Source organism: Tachysurus vachellii, chromosome 11 (assembly GCF_030014155.1).
Source record: "Tachysurus vachellii isolate PV-2020 chromosome 11, HZAU_Pvac_v1, whole genome shotgun sequence".
In the NCBI taxonomy this organism is placed as follows: domain Eukaryota; kingdom Metazoa; phylum Chordata; class Actinopteri; order Siluriformes; family Bagridae; genus Tachysurus; species Tachysurus vachellii.
The window spans coordinates 25,447,622-25,460,121 of NC_083470.1; the positions used below are offsets into that span (position 1 = coordinate 25,447,622).

General features: G+C 41.9%; 2 protein-coding genes across 3 annotated transcripts in view; one reads left to right on the forward strand and one right to left on the reverse strand.

Annotated features, from left to right (window-relative positions):
* The window catches only part of fkbp15b (FKBP prolyl isomerase family member 15b), a 17,110-nt gene extending 12,543 nt beyond the window's left edge, over positions 1-4,567 (forward strand). The window contains exons 26-29 of one of the 2 annotated variants that reach the window (XM_060882363.1): positions 49-156; positions 267-1,126; positions 2,022-2,136; positions 3,697-4,567. In XM_060882363.1, the coding sequence (XP_060738346.1) occupies positions 49-156; positions 267-1,126; positions 2,022-2,136; positions 3,697-3,774 (1,161 nt within the window). In that variant the 3' untranslated portion in view covers positions 3,775-4,567. The remainder of the gene's footprint in view (positions 1-48; positions 157-266; positions 1,127-2,021; positions 2,137-3,696) is intronic. The other variant, XM_060882364.1, reaches the window with a different exon arrangement.
* A 981-nt stretch (positions 4,568-5,548) lies between these two features.
* On the reverse strand, positions 5,549-10,728 carry stambpb (STAM binding protein b). The gene is made up of 10 exons (XM_060882366.1): positions 10,569-10,728; positions 9,064-9,293; positions 8,695-8,770; positions 8,519-8,614; positions 7,906-8,296; positions 7,611-7,735; positions 7,388-7,525; positions 7,191-7,303; positions 6,991-7,090; positions 5,549-6,011 (listed from the first exon to the last, which is right to left on the reverse strand). Exons 2-10 carry the CDS (start codon positions 9,264-9,266, stop codon positions 5,955-5,957), a joined length of 1,299 nt encoding a protein of 432 aa, XP_060738349.1. The 5' UTR covers positions 9,267-9,293; positions 10,569-10,728; the 3' UTR covers positions 5,549-5,954.
* Between the last annotated feature and the right edge of the window lie 1,772 nt (positions 10,729-12,500).

Sequence of the window (12,500 nt, forward strand, 5' to 3'; positions counted from 1 at the left end):
CCATCATACATCCAGCTTCATTACTGTCCCGTGTGTGTGTGTGTGCAGGTGAAGCGTGTGATGAATGGAGTGTTCCACTCTTTACGGGGTGAGTTTGAGCTCAATGAGACGTACACCGGCAGTGCGGTCCTGGGTGTGTTGGTCAACACCATTAAGGTGAGCGAACGACAGGTAGAAACGGTGCATATACTCCAAAGATTACAGTAATTGTAAACACAGGAAAAGACTGTTTTAGCAAATCAGCCGCTCACTGTCGACTTCCACAGAACGTCACCCTGAAGCTGCTTTCAAAATCTGAACCGTCCGCATCCGAAAACAAGGAGAAAGACGAGGATGAAGGTGAAGAGGAGGAAGAGGAGGACAAGAGGAGTGAAATCCAGTCAGATGAGCAGGTGAACCAGGCCCAGGAGTTTCATATGAATGGAGAGAAAGAGGACGTGGAAGAGGAGGAGGAGGAAGATGATGGCCAGGCGGAAGTGACCGAGGAAGAGAACAAGAAGGAAGAGAAGGGTAAACGGGAAGTTGTCAGAGATAAAGAAGAAGAAAAGGGTGAACAGGAAGATGTCAGAGATAAAGAAGAAGAAAAGGGTGAACAGGAAGATGTCAGAGATAAAGAAGAAGAAAAGGGTGAACAGGAAGATGTCGGAGATAAAGAAGAAAAAAAGGGTGAACAGGAAGATGTCCGAGATAAAGAAGAAGAAAAGGGTGAACAGGAAGATGTCCGAGATAAAGAAGAAGAAAAGGGTGAACAGGAAGTAGTCTGTGTTAAAGAGGAAACAAACGGTGATGAGGAAGTCGAAGGCGCTAAACAGGAAGCGAAGGAGACAGGAAAGGAATCGGATCACCTCGAAGCAGACGGCGAGGACAGACGAGAGCACGTGCTCTCTGACACCACAACACAGATTCAGACACAGAATGTCGTCACTCCCAAAGAAGAAGTGAACGCAGATCCGCTGGGTGACCTTACACCTGAAAAGGAAGTAGTGGCTAAGACTGAGAGCATTCTGTGTACATCAGAGGAATCGGACCCGGACGAAACCGTTCACACCGGACCGCCGAAGAACCCACCACCACCCCCACAGTCTGCGGAAGAGGACGGCACAGAAACGACAGCACAACCCAGCAGGTGAGCAGAGCGTTAGCGTCGTCTTAAACACCGTCAAGACGACGAGCTGTTCAAAAAATATCCAACAATCGCCTCTTCGATTATCGCCCTTTTTTTATCAACAGTGTGTTCATACTGTCTGAATTCTGAGATGAAAATTCACGACCTCCTAAATTCGTCTCTGACTGAAACACAAACAGCAAAAAAAAGACAGCTTTCACATTTAAAGGTAGTACGAAATGAAATCTCAGGATTTAACCAGATATAGGCAAACATTGTTAGTAAGAATGTGTTGCCATAGTAACCTCTAATCTGTATCTCTGAGAACAGAATTAAGCAGCAGAAACCCAGACAAGTCGTTTGTTATACGCTCGCTGAACAAGAACAAGACGCTAAAGCAGGAGAGAAGCTGAAAAGATCGCAGAGTCTTTAAAGCTGGGAAATGATTAAATGTAGCAGGAAATCCAGCCGACTAACAACCGTCTCTATTCAGTGAAAAGTCAGTCCCTCTTTAACCATCAGGACCTTCCACATTATATGTAACTTTAAATGGTTAAAATGAAGGTCACACTTTTAATAAATATAATCACCGTGATCTTTGGCAAATTGCTGTGATACAAGAGGAATAAAACCCCCCTGATGTTGCTTGTTTTCCCATAACAGCACACTGCATGTTGTTTTTATAACTTATAGAAACTGTAGAATCTTATGGAGCCAATTCAGTTCAGCACGGAAACAGAATCCTTTGTGTAATCGACTCATCAAATGACTAACAACCCCCATCACCATCACCCCCCTCCCTACCCCTCCCTTTCTTTTAGTTACCCTGATGATGTTGTCTGAGTGATTATGTGTAATCATGCATCCTCTCGACTCCGTGTCTGTCTTATATCCGTTTGTCCTGCTGGTGTCTCAGTCCGTCTGAGCAGGCAGACCAGGTGAACTCAGAGGAGCCATTTTTCCAGAGTCCTGCCCTAAATAAACCCCCGCCGCTACCATCAAGCGAGGAAGACGAGGAGGAGGAGGAGCTGGTGAGCCGGGAGCATAATTGCCACACACACACACACACACACACACACACACAAACTTAATCTGCTGACTGTGACTAAACTCACCTCCTCCTAACACTAACACACCTAATGAATAATAATCATTTTACAAGTCTGTAATAATTCATTGTCCTTAAACTAATCAGTTCTTTCAGGAATCTCGTGCACCAATGGCCTCGGTCCCCTCGCACCACGCTGAACAATGTTTTTATTGAAATTTTTGTAGTGTGTTCAAGCTGTTCTTCATGGTGTTGTTGGTATTTTCCTTATTCCAATGATAAGGTATCACAGGGGGACGTCGTTATCGCTTATACAGTTATATTGGTGTCTAAAGCCCTATTCGGACGGGATTAGTTTTACGTGGGGACGTGGAGTAATGCAATTTTACCTCAGGACGTCTGTAATATTAATTGGCCAATTCGCACAGGACAAGACATCTCAGTAAAACTAGCAGAAGTGGGAGGGGTAACTCGCTTTACGCACCACAGTAACCTCCTTGTCGTCATGTGCGTATGACGTTGCTTCCTGTTATCACGTGCGCAAACAGACAACATGGCGCCTCCATGCTTGCAAAACGCGCCAAAAACTACTTTTAAACAGGAAATGACGGAATTTTACCGTACATATTTACAGTGGGTCTATTCGGGCGGGATTAGTTTTACCTGAGGTAATTTTTCCGGACCTTTTTACAGAAGGTAAAAGTCACCGTAATCTTTACTGACATTGTCCATAATGATTACCGAGATGGTACATTCGGACGGGACTAAAATCACCAAGAAGCTCTGGTAATAATTACTTTGTCCCCACGTAAAAATAATCCCGTCCGAATAGGGCTTTATAGGAGAAAACGTTTCAGACGCAAGTGATCAGGCTCAGGATCCGTCGTTAGCTCTGTGGCTTTATTGTGCTCAGTATTTTCCAGCTACGTATTAAGTAGCGGAGATGGACTCCGACCGCCAGAGACTCGGCTCGGCCGGATAGCGATACACACAACGGCGAGCGGGACAAATTAAAAGCACTAAAGCACTGCTGCATCAATCTCTTTAGTTTGAGATGAAGCGAGTGATGAATCCCACCGTTCCTCCATCAGCACAAAGTTAAAACAGACTTAAACAAAACATCAGCTCTTTAGAAGTAATTCTTGGGTTCTGAGGAGAACACTAATTATCATGAAAGATTAATAAGCAAATATTATGCAAAGAAGTGTGGCTTTACTTCAAGTATTTCTACAATCAGGGAGCAATTAAAATTACGGCTACAAGAACATGAACGATAAACTCCGTTTTAGAACGTTCCAGAACATGAAACCAGAAAACTCAGTTTTAGAACGTTTTTAGTTACGTCACCAAACATCTAGGATCCAAACACGTATTATCTGAACATGGTGGTAAACTTGTCAGTTAGATTTTTGCTGAACTGAAGTGCGTAAATGTTCTTCACGGCGTTTGATGACTAAACAGGTGTAGTGTTGTAAGTCCTTGCACGTTATGTTTATTAACTGTTAGTAAATGTCACCTTTCCTGCTGTCTCATTGGTCGTTAGAGTTTAAAAGGACGGCCCCCTCCCGCCCCCCTGTTCGGAGACGACAGCGATGACGACGATCTGGATTGGCTGAGCTGACCTCACTCTCATCCAAGAACCAAAACCACCAGCGCTGCCAGTGCCCAGGGCAATATTTCGTATGGAGCGCAGACACCACGGAGACAGAACTCGAAAGAGTGTAAAGAATCGGCTAGACCGGAGTCTGAGGCTCCTCCCCTTTTGCCCAAAGTCTTCATTGTTGTCCATGTTTCAACATGAGAGCAGCACTTCCTGGACTTTTTTTTTTTTTTTTTTTACAAATAACCCAATCACACATTTATCTCTCAAACCAGATTTCAATTGTAGCCTGAAACGTCACCATGAAATTTTAAAGAGTTTTTAATGTGCCAGAACTCGATTGTCTGAATTTACGGGGTAATAACGGCTACGGTACTGTGGATGGATAGCTGCTGTACGGCTGCGTCTTAAGGTCTGTGTTCTTTACTAACAGAAAGACTTTTTAGATTAACGCATTAAAAGTCGAGGTGACTAAAACGTCTCTCTTTCTGCATCCTTCTCAAACCGTTTACATCCATGAAATGTAATTCGATCTATTTTACATCGGTCTGGGTTTTAATATCGTTGATATTTGGTAATATACGTGTTAATTATGCACACAGAGGCCACGCCTCCTTCTCTGATACATTTCCTTGAACACCTGTTAGGTTTTATTCATTACTAACACAAAGGTGCTGATGAATTCTCAAAGCTGATTGGTTAGGTTTTGATATTTTTCTGACGTGCTGATTGGTTTTCTATTTCAAATTAGTTCCATTTTATTTGTATAACACCTTTAACGATGGACGACGTCTTAAAGTTGCTTTACAGAACATACCATTTTTATGTAGATTTATTTGCATTTATCTCTAATGACCAAGCCGGAGGTGGCTGTGGCAACTCAATACACCTTGAGAAGAATCAGGCTTTTAAGGAAACCATCCTACTTTGGGTGACACCAGAGTGGGAGTATAAATTATTATAAACACTAGAGTGTTGTTATAGTGTTGTGAAAAAGTGTTGGCACCCCTTCCTGATTTTTTTTTTTGCACGTTTTCTCACTTTAATGTTTCAGATCATCAAACAAATTTTAATATTAGTCAAAGATAACACAAGTAAACAACTTGCAGTTTTTAAATGGAGGTTTTTATTATTAAGGAAAAAACTAAATCCAAACCCACATTGCTATGCATGCCATTTTTTCACGTCTCAGTTTTGCCAGAAAACATTTTGATGATTCTAAAGACTTTTGGGAAAATACTCTGTGGACTGATGAGACAAACGCTGAACTTTTTGGAAGGTGTGTGTCCCATTACATCTGGTGTAAAAGTAACACCGCATTTCAGATTTACAGTAAAATATGGTGGTGGTAGTGTGATAGTCTGGGGCTGTTTTGCTGCTTAAGGACCTGTAAGACTTGCTGTGATAAACGGAACCATGAATTCTGCTGTCTACCAAAAAACCCTGAAGGACGAAGTGCGGCCATCTGTTCGTGACCTCAAACTGAAGTGATTTCAGCTCACAGCCTTCCTGTTGGTAGTCCAACACCTTAAGCACTAGGCCACCACATGATCATCATCTGAGTTCATTATAGATTAAACACCCTCTATGACAGAGCCTTCAAATGCCCAATGATTTATATAATTATTTATCTATAATTCTTAATTATATATTCTTTCATTTTTTATCTCACTAAGTACATGGATTGATTTAGACATTTAGAGTTCAGAGAGATTGATGTGAGCAAGCTCGTTCGGATTTATGCCGTCTTAGGACGTCAAAACAAAATTAAAACAATTCCAACTTGAGTCTGAAAGCAGGTTTAAAATCACCTTGTTGCTTTAATGTTATTTACATGAATGAATTAGTGTCAGACACATCGCCACCAGATACAACACCGACATCATGACACTGAAGGACAAGCACAATTTACATAATGGACAAAACAGATCAACAGTTCGGTTCCATCGTAGTAGATGCGAGTGAACTTCTCTGTGCTTCCTAAGCGGACGGTGTTACGGCACCTTTTTTGGGTATGACGGGTTTTCGCTTTTCGAAAGTGCTTCAAGCAGACAGTCGCAGACGTCCGTTCAAACGAAATCCCACAGTAATCGTTTGTCTCGCTTCTAGCCAGTGCTGGTCCACGTAGCATGTTATGGGTAATAGATTAGTTTTTGCTCTCAGGGTCAAAAGCTCTTTGTTTGTTCCACTGTAGGAGTCAATCAGCGCAGGTCCATCATGGTGACGGCGCCTTCTGTGATCACGACATGGCTGCCGTTCTTAAAAATAAGGGGCAGGATGTCATCAAAAGGTACAAACAGGATCAATATGCTAAAGAGTCGCTACATTGGTGCTTAGGTTTAAACTTAAGAGAACAAGACTAATTATTCAGAATGTCAACTTTTAAATTGGACACGTCTGTAAATTCCCGAGGAAAAAAAAAAACTCCCTATGACTAATATAGTTTCACTTAGCATCAACTGCTAACTAGAATACCTGCTCATCTCAGCGAAACTGCAGCTAGACAAAAATACTTGGAACATCAACATTTACCTCAGACGTGTTGGTAAATTCCTATGAAAAAACTCCCTATGACTAAAATTACTTTATAGCTTCAATTAGTATCAAACCACTAAAGTCAACACTTCTCTGGAACAATGCTGGAAATTTAAGCTAGCATAAAGCATTTTTAAGAACGAAACATTATTAGGAATGTCCACATTTTATCGCAGAGGTGTTAATAAAATACAAATAAAAGACTAAACAAGTAATATTACACTGTAATCAATCGCTAACCCAAACCACCTTCTTTACCATAAGCCACAAATTACAAATTAGATGCTAGCTAACGACTGATGCTAACAATGTATTAAACGCACACAGCTATTAATTCTTCTAAAGACACACTGACCATGGAAGTGATATGAAATGATCAGAAATGTCAACATTTACCTCAGATGTGTTGATAAAATGCTAAGAAAAGACTCCTTATGGCGAAAATTACACTATATGTCAATATTTACCTCAGATGTGTTGATAAAATGCTAAGAAAACACTCCTTATGGCAAAAATTACACTATATGTCAACATTTACCTCAGATGTGTTGATAAAATCTAAGAAAAGACTCATTGTGGCTAAAATGACACTATATGTCAACATTTACCTCAGAATTGTTATTAGCTTTTTAACACAAAGCTTCCTGTGACTAAAATCATAATGTAGCTACACTTAGCGTCGAGCGCTAGCAGAACACTTACGATAAAGAGAGGGGGCTCTTTGGGGTGAGGGTGAAAGCCTTTCTGTGTGCAGGTGGAAATTTCCTCCATGCCGTAGTCAGTTAGTCTGAAGTAGCCCGTCCTTTAATAAACAAACAAAAAACAAACAAATAAACATGTACACGTCTTTCCCTTGCACCCTAAATACATTGTTATGATTCATCTCAAAGAGGTGTACCGACTCGTTGAATTTGGGCGAGCAGACGATGGCGATGGCTTCAGGCAACATCAGCTGGTAGGAGCAGTGAGTGTGAAGATCGACGCTGGAGAGGAAGGCCGTCTGAGTCGGGTGAGTCTGAATATAAAGAGAGGGAGATAAAAATGTTAACCTTTAGGAGAGGAGAATCCCAGCCCTCGGAGTGTCACGGTGTGTACTCACATGTATCCAGCCGAGCGTGATGAGGTTGTGCTGGTCCTGCACTAGAAACAGCTCCTCCTCGTTCTCTGTGTCGCAGTAATCGGGACCGCCGCTCTGCTTCGGGACGATCACGTGCGTTATCGTGAACGCGTTCCTTGTCTGAAGCGGGCAACAGGAAGTTTAAACTGTTTGTCAGAGTGGTTGAACACTATGCTGTTATACTGTAGAGGAGGTTGAGCAGTACCAGTTTTCCGCAGAGGATCCCACACGTCTCCACGGCTCGCATCGTGTTGCTGTTGGCCAGCTGCAGGAACTTGGAGCAGAGCTCGGCGGGGACAGTGACCTGCCGCAATCCGTCCACCGGCGTACCTGTAGAAGAGCGCAAACACACACACACTCAAATACAGACAAAGGCAAGAGAAAAAGACTACAGTCCCTCTGTGTTTAACCATTATTAAAGTTGATATTTTATCTACAAAAGGGTGTAAGGATCTGATTAGCATGGGATCAGATGTGAGGGTCTAATTAAAGAGACTCACTGTTGTCTGACTTGTTCAGAGAACCCGGTTTAACCGTGCGATCAAATGTAGGAGGCACTGGAGTGGGTGTGCTCGGTGCTGGTGCCGTGCTGTGATTAGTGGAGGGATATGCCGGGCTCTGGGGTGGTGTAGGGGATGACGGGTAAGGTGGAGGCGGGCCCTGGATGCCAGGGATGAGCGGGGTGTGGTGCGGAGGGGAGACGGGACCGCCGAACTCCTGTAGGACGCGCTGCCGCTCTCGCTCCAGCTCCTGACGCCGGATCATCTCCTCAAACATGTTGAACTGCTGCTGCTCCTCCTGCCGCCTCTGCAGCTCGGAAACACGCTTCCTCTCGGCATCCAGCTCCTTCTGCCTCGTCAACTCACGCTGCACTGCTGCCTCCTCCTCCCGCTAACACACACACACACACAAGACATAAAAATAAAGCAAAAAGAAAGTAATTTCAGAAAATAATGAAAAAAGGAAAGATGGATAAAAGAAGACGGGCAGGAAATAGAAAGAAAAGACGAAAGAAAAATGGAAATCGAGGAAGGACGAAAATGGAAGAAGAGAAGAAAGAAAGAATGAAAGTTGAAACCAGTTTTGGAGGTCAGTAGAAAGTGAACAACTCACCTTCTTAGTGAGATACTCTGTGTACTCTTTCTCATATCTCCTCAGCAGACATTTCTTCAGTTCCTCAGCCTGAGGAAACGCCACATCCTTCAGCTTCTGTGTAGGGAAACACACACACAATTCTAAACAACACATTACCAGGTGTAAAAGATCAGACTGAAAGAGAAAGTTTTTACCTTCAGTGTGTCCTTTTTCTCAGGGATGTTGGATAACTTGTACTCAGGATGTTTGGGGAGTTTCTCGATGAAGAGCCTAGAGAGAGAGAGAGAGAGAGAGAGAGAGAGAGAGAGAGAGACAGACAGACAGACAGATTTGTTTTTGACAAGGGGTTCAAACATCAAAAATCCGGCAACACAATTCATGAAATGTTTAAAATGGAAAGAAAGAATTAAAAATAAATAAAAATTACAACTGTAAGAAGATAGGATGAAAGCAAAATAGGGCTAAACGAAAGTAAGAAAAAGAAACAAAGATAGGAAAGAAGGAACGAAGGGTTGCAAAAAAAAGTACTAAACTGATTGCAGCATCATGCCGCAGGGTCTTACGTGATGTATTTGTTGTAGAGGACAAAGGCATGCTCCAGATTGGCCTCCTCGCCGTACACGTGTGCCATGCGGATCATCTCCATCCCTGAGCGAAAGTATCGGCGCACCGGCACAGCCTCGTTCACCTCCACCGCACTGCCCTTCTTAGTGAGAGCACGCACTCGCTCCTCTGGGCTTAGACTCATGTCAGTGTGATCCAACATGACCGACACTCAGCACTTCAACCTCAGCTGCAGAGGAAAACACACACACAGAGATTCATGAAACAATATGTCAATCATATAACACACTATATGTACAAAAACTGGGTGTAAATTCAACAATTATGAAATGTGAAGAACTATATATTCTTCTCTGCTTTTACTGTTACCAAACATCACAGTAATACTTATTATTCCGGCCAGAAGTACAAAAAAGCGCACACACACACACACACACAGCTTTAAATGAATTGAAATCCAAAATAAGGAAGACCAGAAGACAAGTGTCCGTACAAAGGGAACATTATCGCACCATATTACAACAGAATGTTATCAGAGGCATGGCAGTGGCCCAAAACATGAACATGACACTGAATGTGGGCTGTTGTTTAACATCAGGGCTGTTTCTCATTCCAGGAAGTCAGCAAAAGAAAATGTGAATCATGCTGTGTGTGTGTGTGTGTGTGTGTGTGTGTGTGTGTGTGTGTGTGTGTCCACTAACACCTCGTCAATCAAAATACACACAGTGATAAAGAGATTAGAAAATCACTCTCACAGCTCACACTTTTTCACACTGTGTCGTTCTCTAACAGGAAATAAATCAGTGATGGTGTAGTCAGTGTGATGAAGCTGATGTTTTGGATGTTTAAAGGGCGGAGCCTGAAGTCACCAAGTGAGTAAATATAAACGTGCTGCACCACCATCAGAGACGCTCTTATAGAAAACTAATCAACACATACCGACCAATCAGAATGGAGAATTCACAACCGTCTGTTCTGACGTGTCGTGTTATTAAAAGGTGTTATTTTTAAGTCCAGTCAACCATAAAAGGAAGAAAAGAGAGTAAACAGATAATATACATTTTTAAACTTAGAATATAAAACTACAAGATTCATGAGGGGAAAAAAACTAGTTAAAAAAGAGGGTAGTATGGCTAATTTAGAAGCGTTACTGGGCTGTGTCTCATTTACCTCCTTACAGCCGACCCTAAGTGCACTACATAGTGTGTAACATAACGGCGTCTCCTGCCTGTGAAGTGCACTTCATACAGCCGTTTGGGACGGAACCAAGCTATCGTTTTTGGGTTTTTTTAGTAAACATGCTCAATATCGGTGTTTCTGACTTCTTTGTTTTTACTGAACGATCCCAAACAATTCATCTAACAACACAAATCATTAAAACTGTCATAAAAATTCAACAAAAGCCAGTTATCTGTCTGACATTACGAGCATTCGTTCGATGCTAACCAGCTAGCAGGCTAACAAACAAGCTAAGCTAGGTAGCATATTAGCTGAAACGCCTTACCTCGAAAATTCTTCTTCGCCCTGATTTTTAACACCTATATGAAATAATCTACATTAATAAAATGTCCCATAGTAAACGCTTCTAAACAACTGGCGATGTTTCGCTAGCACATAAAAACTCATCTCTTCCTCATCCGGCTCGATGCCCAACCTACCAAATGTGGCCATGTGGCAAACGCATATCTAGTGCACTATGTAGGGCATATAATGTCATTTACAGCCTGGTGTAGTGACCATAAGTAGGTAAGAGCTGGATATTTGGGATTCTGCCCTTATGTGTGGCGTAAATACAGTCAGAGCTGAGCGCCATCTTGTGGTTCAAATAAGATTTACAAACTTTAATGCAAACAAAATAAACTCGAGTTTACTGTTGTTGTTGTTGTTGTTGTTGTTGTTAGGTGGACAGTATTTAATTTTAAATCCTAGATCTATACATGTAGTAAATAATTTAGTAAATAATCCATTTTGAGTGATTTGATGTCAATGCACAGGACGGTGTGTAATAAAAGGAAATAATATAAGATGAAATAAGATTTAATGACACTTCTTTCAGCTTTACTTGGTCAAATTGCAGCGTATTTTTAGTTACTATCAGAGGTAGTGATGGCAGAAACGAAGCATTTCGAAGCCTCGAATCAATTGAACCAAATCGTTCGCAAAACGATTCATTGATTCAAAGCTTTCTGAACACCGCACGCTGGCGACACCTGCTGGACAAAATAGTGTAAAGGCAACGAGATCTAGGCCCAAACATACTGACACCTTTTACAAAACAATTGCAGATATCTGTGTAATGTTTTCAATAAAATTTGCAAATAATTAAATAATATTCAATATTATATTTTTAGTTATGATTTTCCCTACTTTTTGAATTACTCTCACATGTGTTTGTCACGAAAACAGCCTATAAAACACATGCAAAGTGAAGGTGTAATGTTATGACTCAGGGATCATGGACCAAGGAACTCCTGGATGATAAAATAAACCTGTGCCATGAATAAAAACAAGACAAATATATAATTATACATTTTTATAATGACCATAAGTACCATAAGTTGTTCTAGAGATATTGTTGTATGTCAGATGCTGATCACATAGCAGACATTTCATAATATTGTTGTTTTCCAAACTCTCAAAATGTTCCCAAACAATTGAACTTGGTCTTTTTAATCCACTTATTATACAATAAACTTCAAATGTCTGTACCTTTGTCTGTCACAATGAGCTGGAACCAAATTCCTTCTGTGTGTGAACACACTTGGCCAATAAACCGGATTCAGATTCGGATTTGTAAATGTAAAATTATCCACTTTTTCCACCAACTAAATAACCCACAACATTTGGCCTTGGTGGAGGCACGGTGGCTTAGTGGTTAGCACGTTCAGCTCACACCTCCAGGGTTGGGGGTTCGATTCCCGCCTCCACCTTGTGTGTGTGGAGTTTGCATGTTCTCCCCGTGCCTCGGGGGTTTCCTCCGGGTACTCCGGTTTCCTCCCCCGGTCCAAAGAAATGCATGGTAGGTTGATTGGCATCTCTGGAAAATTGTCCGTAGTGTGTGATTGCGTGAGTGAATGAGAGTGTGTGTGTGCCCTGCGATGGGTTGGCACTCTGTCCAGGGTGTATCCTTCCTTGATGCCCGATGACGCCTGAGATAGGCACAGGCTCCCCGTGACCCGAGGTAGTTCGGATAAGCGGTAGAAGATGAATGAATGAATTTGGCCTTGGTTTGTTTGTTTGTTTTATAGTACCAGGATTTCTGTCAGGAAAAAAATCTGTCAGGATTTCATGCCAGGTGATTATGACGCATCGTGAAAAGAGCACTGATCATGGATCAGCACAAACAAAATTGACACATATCATTATCATTCATAATAAAACTGAGCAGAAATCGGTGGTTCAGTGGTTCATAGGTTCACTTTGAGATCAACACTCC

What these genes read in the sequence shown, in the direction of transcription:
- stambpb (XM_060882366.1), bottom strand. Translation starts at nt 9,266, where the DNA reads ATGTTGGATCACACTGACATGAGTCTAAGCCCAGAGGAGCGAGTGCGT. An exon ending in TCACGCTCGGCTGGATACAT is followed by an intron (nt 7,304 to 7,387) that starts GTGAGTACACAC and finishes CTTTATATTCAG; the next exon opens with ACTCACCCGACTCAGACGGC. An exon ending in AAGAGCCCCCTCTCTTTATC is followed by an intron (nt 6,012 to 6,990) that starts GTAAGTGTTCTG and finishes CTTATTTTTAAG; the next exon opens with AACGGCAGCCATGTCGTGAT.